Source organism: Chanos chanos, chromosome 13 (assembly GCF_902362185.1).
Source record: "Chanos chanos chromosome 13, fChaCha1.1, whole genome shotgun sequence".
NCBI lineage: Eukaryota > Metazoa > Chordata > Actinopteri > Gonorynchiformes > Chanidae > Chanos > Chanos chanos.
In genome coordinates, this window is record NC_044507.1 from 4,997,205 (window position 1) to 5,012,500 (window position 15,296).

Sequence of the window (15,296 nt, forward strand, 5' to 3'; positions counted from 1 at the left end):
GTTGTTTTGATGCTTGCTCTCATGCTAGCCTACATGCATCACATTCCCTTCACATGTCTGTTTCTGTGCTGGCCAGGTTGCATTAAAGCTGGTTATTCATCATCTGTTGCCATGTTTAATTTTTCATTTATCTATTTATCCTTTATTTGACCAGGGAGGTCTTACTGAGATACAGTATTGGAGGATAGATAACACCACATCACAGTGTGTATTTGACGTACAACTTTGTTTGATTCTCCCAATCACATGTCATGTGCTGACTGATGGGATTCAGAATGTTTACCTACAGAAAATTCTGATAACAAAATCGGGGTCAATTTCTGAATAAATTCTGTTTCAAGTCAGCAGCTTGCCAGAACACAGACCAAGGTACACTGTCCGACACAATGGGTTTAGCCACTCTATTCCTTTTCTTTGCTCTCTTCTTCGGCTCTGAGGTGAAAAGTGCTGCAGGGTACTATGCAGTCCTCTCTGTGACTAATGGGCAGTCATGGGGAAGCTGGGGCAGTCAGGCCTTCTGTCCAACTGGCTTTTATGCGACAGGTTTTAGTCTTAAAGTAAGTATAAACCAAGTTGCTTTTGCAAACGATCAAGTTGCACATTATTTAAGCTTCTATCAACAAACACCTTTACCTGATAACACTTTCATAATTACTGTTGTTTCTTTTTGAGGTTGAGCATGGCCAGGGAGGCGGCGATGACACTGCATTGAATGGCATTCGCCTCCATTGCTCACGGCCAGGGAATAACTATTGGAGGGATGTCGAATCAACATCAGGACCGTAAGTGATCAGACTTCAGAGTGTCTGACGACCGTACTGATAAGAATTTACAGCCATGGAAGAATCTGATAAATTAATATGTTCAGTAACCAAAAGACTGTATGTCAGTTCTTATAGCCAATGCACACTTCTCAAAGCTCCGTCAGTCTATGTTTCTGAGATAAAATAAGTAACTAATGAAGGAGTGAGTTTATCAGTAGAGTTTCATGTGCATCTGTAATCTGGGTTTCCTAACAACCTCCAGACTCTTTTCTTTTTTCTTTTTCTTTTTTTTTTTTTTTTTGCTTTCAACAAAATAGCACATGTTAAGTAGACCTCATATAGCAAAGCATCAAAGTGTCTTAGGTTACAGAGTTAAATATTTCTATTCCCATTTAGGATTTACATCAGTGTAGTCATTCCCTACTCTCTCTCTCCTTCCTTGTATTTTCAGTTGTTCAGCATCTGAACAGGTCAGTGCAGACACTCAAAAATTACATACTAAGCTCTGATTAAGAATTGTCTGGTCTGTGCTGATAACTAGGTGGGGTGAATGGACACAAACTCAGTTTTGTCCGTCTGGGTCACTAAAGTCCTTTGATCTGAGGGTGGAGCGAAAGCTTGGTGACGGCGACGACACTGCAGCGAACAACATCAAGTAAATATTTTCAACTTTACAATTCCCTGACACAGAATGTGCTGTTCTGATCCATTGGATCTGTAACACTGACATAAACATAGCTAACTCCAGGCTTATGAACTGGTATGGATATTTAATGCCTAAAATGGTTTGCAGTTGCATTTCACTATTTGCAATATTTTAAGAATACCGTGGATCTTAAACATTCTTCTAGGTTCAAGTGCTCTGGTGGTGCGATGCTGGTAGGCTATGGTATGTCCTGGGGAGACTGGGGAGGATGGAGTACTGAGTGCTTCGTTGGTAGGATCTGTGGTATTCAGACAAAGGTGGAACAGCCTCAAGGCAGAGGAGATGACACTGCTCTTAATGATGTACGCTTCTTCTGCTGCAGTTAGAGATTTGTTGTGTGGAAGATGAACACCAAGTGTATCAGTCCATTAACAAACAAACAAACAAACAAACAGTGTTTTTTTTTTCTAAAGACAGCGAACAGATTTTTCAATGAACAGCTTAAGCACACATGCAATTTTTTGTAAGAACTGTACAATACATCATATCTTAAATTGTCTAACCATGCACTTAAATTGTCTAACCATACACTATGCCTGTGTTTTGAGTTTCACTCACAAAATTTTGGGCAGTTTGTGGTTCCCAAAATTTAGTATCTTTGCTCTTATAATGATTAAACTACTTTTGGAGTTTTGGTTATCTGAAATCGTCTTATTGATTGTGAGATCTCTCCTTTGGCTTTATCATATGGTGTTTAAAAATATTCGGGTTATTACATGTATGTTACAATGTAAAACACAGCATTAACAAACCCCAATGACAAGAAATTCCACAACCACTGTAAATCATATCTCTCTATAAAAGAATAACAGTTTTAATGTAGGCATCCCTTTCTTTTTAAGAGCAATCTCCAAAACAGAGGGAATAGAGATCTAATCAAACTTTAATTTCAACCATCATGAAATCTATCATAAATTTGATGTGATTCCTAAAATGATGAGGGTGAGTAGCTTCAGTGCTGCATTATCTTAAATTCAAAGTGATGCAAAGTAAAACCAGGGAAGACATATTTATTTTCTGTTTCAATATATTTAGTCTATGAATCTGAGGAACATATCCATGTAAAATGTAATATGAAACATGTAACATGTAACATTATAATATACAAACTGTATCCATGTAAATAAGGCAAAAGACTACACACGTTTTTTTTTTTTTTTTCTGTCAGCCATTTTGTTAAAGCTTTCATAAGGAATGCAGCAATTTTACATCCTCTTACATCCATTTCCTTTTGTGCCTTTGAGGATCATAATCTGTAAGTGGCATGTTTCTTAAATTGTTGTTAGTCATATGTTGTTGCTATTTTGAAGATGTTTACCCCTTTTAGTTACCCATTTGCTGTGGTTGAGAATACTATGTGAAGCTGCTGTTTTCATAAAGCGGGCCGAACTATGTTACATTATTTATAATATTTACGGTTTTGTGTGTTGTTGTGTTCATCAGCTGTAATAATTACAGTACTATCTGTTTATGTTTGGGCATTTCTGTGGCATTAATACTGGGTAGCATTCATTTATTTTGAGTGTGTAGCATTATGTACATTTAGTGGAAGCCACATTAGCTATAGACTCAGATGTCTGGTTGCTTGGTACTTTATTTGATAGGCGAAAACTTTATTACAAGAATTTCATTATACCTTTGTACTATTTTGCAGTTTCACAAAAAAGGTCACTCCATTAAATACAGCTGAAGCAAACTCCTGTCTTGGGTACTTTTTGGAGGAATGTTGAGCTCGCTGCATAGCTATGTATGCAAACGCACAGTGAGGGCAGAAGATATATATATATTAGGGATGTGCACCTCTCCTTAGGGGTGTGCACCTCTCCCTCATAAGACGGTCGATACGGATCTAGAAACAGGGGCTATGATACGGGATATTATTCATAACCATATTGCTTGACATCCATACTTTTACCCAAGAGAGAGAGCTGAATTGAGGTGAGACTTGACTGGAACCTGGGTGGTAAATTTAGAACGATCCAATGCACCGCAGTCATCTTATGAAGTTTTCTAGAGGTGCCCAGGGCGTTACAAACTTCAAAATCATCAATATATAATGCCACACTAATAAATTTTTTTTTATTGTCCAAATAGCTTATCGTCTTTGTAATACTTGCTGTCTTGAAAAGACAAAGACTCCAGATAAAGTTTCTTGATCAAATGCAATTTGATCCAAAAAATCTGCCCGGGTTATGCAAATCCTCCACAATATTTTGTGTCGCATCTCTAGAAACATGTAACACTGTTTGCATATATAGAAAGAGAGAAGCCAATTTGTGAGGTGAGAGTGCAATGAAATATGGGGTAGTCATTAAATTCCTCAGTCTACCTTTAGCTTCGAGCCTTCCTGCAAGCGTAGCTTTCTTAATATTGACTGGTTTGTCCAACAGAGCAAACCATGTTTAGCTACATTTAACAGAATGACTGGTAACCCTAATGCCAGTAGACTTTGTGAGTTATTGGTTCTACAGTTTTACAATTTGGTATTTGGCAGACGCTTTTAGCCAAAGCGACTTACAATAAGTGCATCAGTCAGATTCCTAATACCTCATAAGCAGAGATCACAATAAGACAGAGCGTTAATTTACCCCTTCGTATTGCGCCCCTGGAATACTTTGACAAACATAGATACAAGACAAGGTTTTATTTTTTTTTATAAGGAAAGGGAGGTTAGGCAGTGGGGGACAGGTGGGTTCTGAAGAGGTGGGTTTTCAGTTTCCTGCAGAAGATGGTAAGAGATTCCGCAGTCCTAACTGCAGGAGGGAGGTCATTCCACCACCGAGGGGCAATGGCAGAGAAGAAGCGTGGCCGGGAGGAGCGGCTGCCGGGATCCCGAAGTGAGGGGACCTTCAGTTGACCAGAGGTCGTAGAGTGGAGGGTTCTAGTAGTGGTATACAGAGTTATTAGGGACTGAAGGTATGATGGGGTGGAGCCTCTTGTGGCCTGGTAGGCCAGCACCAGTGCCTTGAACTGGATGCGGGCAGCTACTGGAAGCCAGTGGAGCGCAGTAAGCAGTGGAGTGACATGAGAGTGCTTAGGGAGGTTGAATACCAGGCGTGCAGCGGCGTTCTGCACGAGCTGGAGCGACCTGATGGCGCAGGTTGGCAAGCCAGCCAATAGAACGTTGCAGTAGTCCAGGGATGAGAGGAGAATCTGGTGGTTGACTGTGTCAAATGCTGCGGAGAGGTCTAGGAGTATGGGGACAGAGCTGAGAGACTTCGCTCTGGCCAAGCGGAGCTCCTCCGAGACAGCAAGGAGGGCCGTCTCGGTGGAGTGGCCGGCTTTGAATCGAGATTGATTCTGATCCAGGAGATTGTTCTGGAGAAGATATGGAGAGAGTTGGTTATATACTGCACGTTCCAGGGTTTTGGAGAGAAACGGTAGGAGAGAGACTGGACAGTAGCTACTGACATCAGCTGGGTCTAGAGTGGGCTTCTTAAGCAGTGGCTTGACCCGTGCCCTCTTCAGGGCAGAAGGAACTGTGCCAGTAGACAGGGAGCTGTTGGGCAGAATGACGAGATGAAGGGCAGAATGTCGTCCGAGATGACCTGAGAGGGAGGGGAGGGGATGGGATCTAGAGGACAGGTAGTAGGACAATAAGATTTTATAAGTATGAGAGCTTCAGAGTCAGATAGAGGGGAGAAGGAGGAAAAGATAGTGGGGGGGGGGGACGGAGGGTGCAGGATCTGAGGTGGGAGGGGATGGGGGGAAGGAGTCGCAGATGTCTTTGATCTTCTTCTCGAAGAAGGAGACAAAGTCATCAGCAGATAGGGATGAGGGAGGAGGAGAGAGGAGGGAGGAGAAGGTGGAGAAGAGTTTGCGGGTGTTAGAAGAGGCAGAGTTGATCCTGGAGTGGAAGAAGGCAGATTTGGCAGAGGATAGGGTAGAGGAGAGAGAAGAAAGAAGAGAGAGGTAGTGGGATAGGTCGTTGGGGGATCTCGATTTCTGCCATCTCCATTCAGCTACACGAATACTATCAGTCAGCCAGGGACTGGGAGTGGAGAGGTGAAGCGGTTTGGGGACGGGGGGGCAGAGGGTGTCCAGGGAGGAGGCCAGTGCAGAGAGGACTGTAGAGGATTTCTCCTCCACGGGAAGAAGAGAGAAAGCTTCCGCAGATGGGAGAGAGGAGCAAACCATAGAAGAGAAGGCACTAGAGGGGAGGGTGTGAAGGTTACGCCTAGCTGAGTCTGGCAGTGTGGGAGCAGAGGATTTCAGGGAGCGTGAGATCGAGAGAGAGAAAGAGAAAGACATGAAGAACTGATCTGAGGCGTGGAGCGGTGTGACTGTGAGATCAGGAACATGGCAGCCTTTTGTGAAGACAAGGTCCAGCTGGTTGCCACCCTTGTGTGTTGCAGGGGACACCTGTTTTCCTCTGATGTTTTTCCAGCTTATAGTAAAAATCTGAGACAAAGTCTTTTCCAAACGATCAGACATCAATAAAGCAGATCTTTATTACCCTCCCCAATCTGTTAATCATACATCAAACTCAAATCCACTCAACTTACTTTAATCTTGTACTTACCAGGTTTTGTTTTCAACATTCAGGAGATGGCACTCAAAATGGATTCTGCTGATCTGTGATTTACTATCAGTTTAATCTGCTTGTCTCATTACCATATTACCTTATTTGGTATTAGACAGACACAGAAATCACGAGTGAGAGTTTGTTTCCATTTGTATTTGTGTGTGCGTGTAGGACGAGTGCACAGAAGGGAGTTTAGTTTCCATCTCATTTATCACATAAATATGCAATATATAGTGTGTTACTGCCCAAATCAGGGTCCAACAGAATGGGCTGTCTAAAACAAGAAAGAGGTGCAAAGTCACATGGCCAATGCAAAATACATTTATTAAGTCACCACTTTCTTTAACAAATCAATCTAAAGCAACCCCTGAGGAAGGCAACATGATCAGGACAGGAGTGTCAGACTCGGGATTAGAGCCCATGTCCCCAAACATTTATCTACCAAGTTACCACAGACTGGTTAAGACTGATGTGCAGAGCAACACAAATTAGTTCAATAGGTTTATTACAAAAAAAAGAAAAATTCAAAAAACCCAAAAGCACAAAATATCCAAGCAAAGACAAAAAATCCAAAACAGGGAAAAATGCAGTAAGCATGCAGAACCAATCCAATGCGAAGTCCAAAATCAGAATCCAAAAAACAAGCCAGAGTCAGGTATGGAAAATCTATCAAAATAAGGTACAGGTGAGCTAGGTAACAAGAGGGCATGGTCAGCATAGCAAGGACAAAGAGTCTATGGCGGCCTCTAGTGGTCAGAAACAGTCCAACCTGTGACAAGGAGAACTCCATACTCTGCCACTACCTTGTTTGTTAAAGAGCTTCCCTAACTCCAGAATTCATTTCGCATCAAGTAAGAAAGAAAAGTCTTCCGGACCTCTTCCTTCCCTACTCTGTCTATCTACTCTAGCTAACAAAATAATAAACACTCACCATCCTGCAGGGGTGCCAAGAACAAAACAAAGAAATAGACAAAAAGAGAATAAAATGGCAAAAGTCAGAAAACGGGCAAAAGCATGACCTACATGTTTAACACAACTAAGGCAACAAAAAAACTTCCAGGGTGACATAAGTTTAAAGAAAAGACAAAAACAAAAAAGACTCTGTGCCAGCAAATCACAGGCTTTTATTTCTGTTTTTTGTCCCTGTGCTTTGTCGCTGTCTGTGTCCCTGTCTATTGCACAAGTGCTAGTGTACCAGAGCACTGGGGTAAAATTGTTTCTGCTGTTCTTACACCTCTGTACCAACAGAGGCCAGAGCAGACTTTGCTTTTCACTAGTTGTATAGTTATTTTGTTTTTCATTTTGTTTTGTTGCACCTCTGGTTTTCCCTAGTTTATTGAATTTTCCTTTTTTTTCCAATTAATTGATACTTCAATAAACACAAATTCTGCACTGTCACTCCTGTCTCTGTGCCTTTCTCTTGTCCTGCCCTTTACAGTGACTAAGACAATTATAATAAAGCTCCAGTGAAAAAGTATCTGATGTTTCTGAAGAAATAGTGTCCATACAGTATATAACATAATACTATTAATTATGCAGTCAGGTTTAAAGTGAATACTGAGTACTAACAGATTAGAATATGGTAGATCAGGGATATCGTGTTGAGCTGTGTGTAAACCCTATTAATTCAGCTCTTAGAGGTTAATTATTTCTCTTTATTTATTTTTCTTAGGGGAGATCGACCCTGGATGAAAACTGTTTTGTGCTTGTTTCTATTTTCCTTCAATTCTCTTTTTTCTTTTCCAATCCATGAAATATCAGTAAACCAGATATTCATTTGCCTCCCCAATCTCTTATAGTCCATGAGCAGAACAAACGTTGGTAGTGATCATGTCACTTATTGCTGCCAGATGAACTGAGGATATGCGGAGAGACAAGGCAATTTGAAAGAGGAAAAATGTGTCATGTGAATTTCTGATTAGGTGAACAAGTACCTACCTCCATGATTTGTTCATTTTTGTCATCTCTTTGCTGACCTTTTGACCTCTTTGTGTGTGAATGCCTTTTTAATGGAACTGGCTGTGATGGCACATCATGTACATGAATCTACTTCTATACAGATTGTTCATTATGAACACATAATTTTAGTAAACTGCATAGCCAAGAGTCACTAAACTGAGACATGTCAGGAATCAACTTGCCACTGATTTAAAGAGAATTTATTTATGGCACGATTTATTAACAGGGAGGTAATGAGAAAGCAAAATGAAGCAACAAGAAGGGTTTTAGATCAATTTTTTGAGACTGTTAAGAAGTTATACTAAAGATAGTATGCATTATTCCTTGCCTGCCCCAGTCCTTTATATGAGAAGCCTCCAACGGAAAAATGCAGAATATCACAATTGTTTTAGCAGTTCCAAATAAAATGTAATCTCAAAACACATTTGGGTGAATGTTATCAAAGATGATCCAATAAAATAAACTCAATGATTAGCCCACGGTAGTAGAGAAGAGACAGCCGAAAAATTTTGATTCACTCCATTCAGCTCCCGAACTCAGTCTGCAAGTAAGAGTGATTTGACATACCATGTTCACTGAGTTCAGGAGTCTTTTTTCAAATCATCCTGAACATCAAAAATATCAGGCCATAACCTGTAAAACAAGAACAGCATTATAAACTCTCTTAAAAAAAACTAGTGTGTGTGTGTGTGTGAACACATCACATAATTTTCAATCACTCTGTGAAGTAGCATATTTGGCAGGTAGAAGCAGCAGGCTTAAATGCAACTGTTGCCTAAATGGTGGCTGTTTTATTAACGTTCTTTTCTGAGCTACCAGCAGGTAGACAGCTTCTTCAAGGAGCCACTGTTTTCACTAAATTGGATTTGTTGAGTGCCTCCAGTCTGGCGCAGATATAAGAGAGGTATGAATGTAAGGCAGTTCTCAACACTCTTAAAGGACACTGATCTGATAATGCTTTAAATGCTCCCACTGTCTTTCAACCTTTTGCTAACGATGTCCTTCATGAAATGCTCAGTTGCTTTGTTTTTGTCCACCTGGGTGGTATTTTTTCCAAGTTTGTCAAATGGGAGACGTGTTGATTCCAGATTCTATGGATTTCCTTTCTGGGTTATGTCATTTCAGAGGGAGTTCAGATGGATGAGGGGAAGGAAAAAGAACTGTTAGATTGGCATCAACCCACAACTTTAAAATCGGTGCCGTGTTACATGGGATTTGCTAATTTTTACAGGAGATTCATTTGGAATGTCAGTGTTGCTAAAAGGGGCTCCCTCCCAAATTCGGTGGACTCCTGAGGTTCAGACAGCCTTTGAGGAGCTGAAGAAATGGTTCACTTTAGCCCTAACCCTTATTTCGATTTTATGAGGTAGATTGAGGTAGATGCTTCATGAACTGGAGTGCTGGCCATTTTTTCTCAACAAGATCTGAAGGACCAGAGGCTGCAGCCTTGTGCTTTCCTCTCTAGAGCTTATTGCAAGCTCAGAGAAACTATGGAACTATGAGGACTGATTATTATAAGACTGGCTTTAGGAGATTGGAGACATTGGTTGAAGGGTAGTGTTTCTGTCACACAGGCAGCCACAGCTACTCTTCTGGATTAGGGGCATACCCCTGGGCTGACTGGACAGTCTTGAGTGGGCGAACATGTTCGAGTGGGCGAACATGATCTGGAGGAGTTTCTGATGGCCAGAGATAGTAAAGGACAAATATGCCTAAAGTAAAACTTCTGCAGGTTCTCTTCGTTCTCTGTCCATTCGCAGTCACATTTCCATGGATTGCATCACTGGACTTCCTCATTTGCACGGTAACTTTATTCTTATATTTATTATGGATCAATTTTCATTTTGTTCCCTAACCTAAATTTTCCTCCGCTAAAGAGAACTGATCTTACACTACAGCATATCATCACAAAATATGAAATTCCTATCGACATTGTCTCCCTCTGGTGGCCAGACCCTGCCCGGGGGGGGGGGGGGGGGGGTCTTTCACATCTTGGTCAGGCCACCAGAGGGAGTTTTAGGACAGAAGAACTCAATGCTCAATGAGTGTGTTGTTTGTCTCCAGTTTTTCATTTTGAGAAATTGAGGGCCTCCTCTCCTGTCATCACTTTAAAGCTTTGTTCACATCTATTGCACTACGTTTACTCACTTCAGTTTCTCCAGTTTACAATGTGGATCCTCCACAAGAGCGAAAAGTTGCTCCTCTGTTGATTTTCTTCGTTTATTGCCTAGCAGATTCAGTTCTCTGAGGCGTGAGGGGTTTGAACTCAGAGCTGAAGCCAGATTAGCACAGCCTTCCTCTGTTATTTTGCAGTTACAAAGTCTGCAGGGAGAGAGAGAGAGAGAGAGAGAGAGAGAGATGACAGAAAGGCCTAAACAGATGTATGCCACTGTATGCTGATACTGGTGCCTAGTGAGTTTCAGAATATATTTTAATGGCCACATTTCACACAGCTGTGGAATCTGTGCCCAGTGTGCTTATTATAGCTATTATACTATATTAATTATACTACATTATATTAAACTATTATAACTATTGTTTGTAACTATAATATCCCATTGTAGCTCAGATCCATCATTAGATTTTAACCCTCTCTATGTGGAGTCTGTAAGTGTATACATGAAAATGAGGAAGCATGAATATTTTGCTATAATTCCCTCCAGTTGTTCAGCAGTATGCCATTACTCTGTTAAGCTTACTCCAGTTTCTCAAGTTTGCAACGTGAATCCTTTAGTAGATCAGACAGCTTCTTCACTGCTGAGTCTCCTGTATTATTTCTGCTCAGATTCAGCTCTCTCAGGTGTGAGGGGTTTGAAGTCAGTGCTGAAGCCAGTGAAGCACAGCCTTCCTCTGTTATACCGCAGTCTGAGACACTGTACAGAGACAAAGATAAAGAGAGACTATGTGTCTTGCTAGTACAGGGTCTTTATGTGCTCTTTTTAACTCTTTTACATTACAAGGGGGTTATACAGAAGTACCATGGTATTACCTTATGCTATTGCACTTCCCATGAGCACAGTGGAAAGTAATAAATATTTTGAACAAACATCTCTAAGTTTTATTGACAGCTGGGGAGAGAGAGAGAGATCACCACTTGACAATTCCAAGTCAAGGAAAGTCTTCTGACTGGGACTACGGTGATATACTGTGATGATAATGTGTGCACAACATTTTGCCTGGACACATTTTAATGCAAAACGTATGTGTTCATTTATAATCGGAACACGCATAAATCTGTGTTGTGCTGTGCTAAATTTACTCACTTCAGTTTCTCCAGTCTGCAGTCTGGAAGGAGAGAGGAGAGATGCTTCACTCCTGAGTCTCCCAGTTCATTTCTGGTCAGATTCAGCTCTTTCAGGTATGATGGGTTCGAACACAGAGCTAAAACAAGGTCTGCACAGCCTTCCTCTGTCGTACCACAGTTACTCAGACTGTGCATGGAAAGGGAGAAAGCAAGCAAAAACGTGAGATGAGTAAGAAGGAGCTTGTTCATCATCTCCCAGCAGCATAAAACACAAACATCTGTGTAGCTGGGATCTCACTGACTGCTGTAAACAGATTACTTGTAAAACCATAAAAGATTAATTGATGTCCCTTCTGATGTATAAGATTGTGTTTTTCTAAGAGATAACTCTGCAGTACAATAGATTCAGTCTCAAGAGGCTGTGGGTTAGCTCAGTTCAGGAAACAAACACGTGACATTAAAAGCTTAATTTTTTCATGGGTCTCAGTTTCTCACTCCAGTTTCTCCAGTTTAAAGTGTGGACTCTTTAGTAGAGCAGAGAGCTTTTTCACTCCATCGTCTCCTGGTTTATTGTGGCTCAGATCCAGCTCTCTCAGGTGTGAGGGGTTTGATCTCAGAGCTGAAGCCAGATTATCACAGTCTTCCTCTGTTATACTACACATAGACAGCCTAGGAAGAGAGAGAGAGAGAGAGAGAGAGAGAGAGAGAGAAAGAAATGGTTCAAAAATGGTTATTAAGAGAATGCATTTTGATAGAGTGTATGTGGAAATAGTAGATAATAGTAGGTACTTGTGAAAATATGATTAGAGTCATAATAAGATCACATAATACAGACCATTATAACCTCAGGTTATATTTATATATGGTAATTAGCAATTGCCTCCTAATAACATTTCTTTATTGTTGTTTGCAAGATAACAAGATAAACAGTTATTTTCAACCATTGCTGTTTTGACAATCCATCCTACCCATCAGAAATGACAGATATTCAGCCAGAATTTTCAGTGTGCATATGGCTTCATAGTAAAATGTACCCTCCGTAACACCCAGCACATAGAGCTAAAATATGCTATGAAAGGACTTTTCTATAATTCTGTTTGTTGTCCATATAGAGTTATTCTGAAAAAATCATAAGAGATTAAGCATAGAGGATCACATCCCTTTAGCACAAGTCCTTCTTGGGTACATTTTAAATGTGTCACAAGTATCCCAGGTGCCACAAGTGGAACACCTCTTCATTTTTACAGTAGTGTTGCTGCTGTACTAATTGCATTAGTAGTTTTTCCCCAAGTGTGGATAGTCGCACAAGACATCTTAACGTAAGCAGAGTTTCTTTGTGCTGGCCAAGAAAGGAATGTATCAATAATCAAAATCACCCCCCCCCCCAAAAAAAAAAAAATAAAATAAAATAAAAATTAGATGTGATAGCAGTTTACACCAGGAAGTACTGTTCCTTACTTTCTGTATCCGGGTAAAGGAGTGATGAGTAGTACTATGTACTACTAACTTTGCCTGTGTATTTTCTGAAGGATACACCCTTCAGTAAATACATTAATTTGGCACTTACAGATCAAACCGTTTCTTCACACATTTTATTTTTTTTTTATCTTATTTGTGCTACTGTAACATCACTCACCCCAGTTTTGGTACTTTACAGTGTGAATCCATCAGTAGAACAGAAAGTTCCTTCACTCCAAAGTTTCTTCTTCTAACTCTCCTTAATTCCAGCTCTTTCACGAGTAAAGGGTTTTTACCGAGAGCTGAATACAGATAATCATAAACTCTCTCTGCAGCAGGATCCTTCAGCAGCCTGCATAAAGAGTACCAACATATTCATCTCACTAAACATTTTGTAAATCACTTCTGCTACTTATTTAACCATTCAGGGCAGAATTCCAGTTTAGTAGCAGGACTGCTGAGAGCAGATTCATTTGCACTATGTTATTATTATGAACGTAATAGGAGCATAAAATTAATTCTGAGTGCCCTTGCACATACTGTATACATGAACAAATATTAATTACTCTAGAAAATATAATAGTTTTAATTGGAAAAATGTATGGAAACAAGTAAAATACATTAATTTAGAAAATTTAGTACAATATATTTGATAACAGCTATTAATGATTAATTAATTAATAGCTGTTTTTCAAAAAGAAGCTGAATTCAATTGAATTCATTTGAATTTAATTTGAGTCTTCAAAATTGCCCAACATTTTATTATTTATTTGTTTCGGAGGACAAATGTTTCACCCCCGTTTCCTTTGGTTAGAGAGTGGATATTACAGACCATACCCCCTATGCAGAGCAGGAACATATGTCACAAATGTGCATCCTCACTTTATACTATTACAACTACCTTTACTTATTGTCACACCTCCGTCTCAGCTGCTCTCTACTCCAGCCTATCAGTGTTTTGCATTGCTGGCCCACTAATCACCGGACTAACCAGGTCATGGGCTGTTGATCATGTTCAGCTGTTTCCCATTCACAGTCTAATTGCTCCTCAGTGTATAGCCTATACAGTTCCTGGTTTCCCAATCAAGTTTCTCAGCTGGAGTTATTGTCTGTGATCTGAATAATTTGTCAATCTTTGCTCTTCATAAAATGAATAAACTGTCTAAACAGTTAATGTGGATCTGAGAGCATGAGTGGAAATTAGGCTTTATCTTCCCATGTAAATATTGGATTTTTATTAATAATTGAATTCACGGTTTTCAGTAAAAATGGGCATATTCAGAACAAACTCATCTTGCTATGAAAACATTGTTTGTCTGTTTATATGGAAATCCTCTGTACATTATTGCTTTTCTTCAAATACTATAAATTGTTCACCTCAGTGTTTCCAGTCTATAGCGTATATCCTTCACTAGATCGCAGAGGAGGTTCACTCCTTTGTCTCCTGGATAATTTCCTCTAAGATCAAGCTCTCTCAAGTGTGTGGGGTTTGAACTCAGAGCTGAAGCTAGAGCAACATATCCTTTCTCTTTCACATTGCAGTCTGAAAGTCTAAAATAAGGACAGAAGGCACTTAAATAGTTTTAGTAGTGGACAATAATGTATTGTACCTTTACAGAGTAAACCTTTTAAAAAGGGAACAAAGCATGTCCCAGGAAAAGACAATACATATTTTGTATAGTTTATAAAATGCTATGAAAAAAATACACTAGAGGAACTTGAGGTATGAGGTATTCTTTATAGCAGGTGTTTACCCACCTCAGTATCTCAAGTTTACATTTTGAATTTCTCAGTCCAGCAGAGAGCAGCTCCACACCTGAATCCTGTAAATTATTGTTACTCAGGTCCAGTTCTCTCAGACATGAATTTGAGCAGAGAACTGGTACTAGAGCCTCACAGCTTTTCTCTGTAAGGCCACAGTTATTGAGCCTAGAAGTATAAAAATACAACAGTATTTTTGCACCGTTTGGAGACTCATAAACCAGCTATGCATCATGTACCAATACCACATGTTTACATGCACGTATGAACATGTTACCAAACTAAAGTAATTACTTGCTTAAGAATGATGAACTCTGTTTTTGTGTTTTTTCAAGCATGGATCATTTTTCAAAGTGTTGCATATATTCTTGTACAGTTGTTTAGCCAACCTAAATATGTTGATGACAAATGTTTGACAGAGCAAGGCTACATTTAGTTCATTCAAGAGCTCTGAGGAATGGTCTCATTGCATTGCTACCACTGACAACCACAATTTTAACAGACATTTCCCAAACATTATCAATGATGAGAGGGTTCTAACAAGCCAAATGAGCTAACTTAACTTGTTCATTGACATAGGTTTACAGAAAGGACGCCTTGCATTTGAGAGAGAATCATTTCTTCTGCTCCGACACGACTGCACACTGATTAACCCACTATCTCCACTGCTCTATAAGGTGCATTCACACAACTACTTAACATTGGAGGTGATGATACACACACACAAGTATGTTCTAAAAAAGTGCTCACTGCCCATTACAGTCAGTAAGTGCTTGCCCATGATGCAATATTTTATCAGCATAAATTTCCCCAGTCGTTTACAAACAAATATCTGAGTAAATTAAGACTCAAGTTTGGGAGCCAGTCACATATACATGT

The 15,296-nt window shown here is 39.9% G+C and overlaps 2 protein-coding genes across 2 annotated transcripts in view; one reads left to right on the top strand and one right to left on the bottom strand.

The window, feature by feature from the left end:
- Positions 1-386: 386 nt before the first annotated feature.
- Positions 387-1,798, top strand: LOC115826655 (vitelline membrane outer layer protein 1-like). The gene is made up of 4 exons (XM_030790537.1): positions 387-557; positions 673-782; positions 1,306-1,419; positions 1,616-1,798. The coding sequence occupies exons 1-4, from the start codon at positions 387-389 to the stop codon at positions 1,794-1,796; spliced, it is 576 nt and encodes a 191-aa protein (XP_030646397.1). The 3' UTR covers positions 1,797-1,798.
- Positions 1,799-10,098: 8,300 nt separating this feature from the next.
- LOC115826658 (NACHT, LRR and PYD domains-containing protein 12-like) overlaps positions 10,099-15,296 on the bottom strand; it is a 24,287-nt gene continuing 19,089 nt past the window's right edge. Inside the window, exons 14-17 of the mRNA XM_030790540.1 lie at positions 11,694-11,867; positions 11,218-11,385; positions 10,654-10,827; positions 10,099-10,276 (exon numbers count right to left, since the gene is read on the bottom strand). Of these exons, the coding sequence (XP_030646400.1) occupies positions 10,099-10,276; positions 10,654-10,827; positions 11,218-11,385; positions 11,694-11,867 (694 nt within the window). The remainder of the gene's footprint in view (positions 10,277-10,653; positions 10,828-11,217; positions 11,386-11,693; positions 11,868-15,296) is intronic.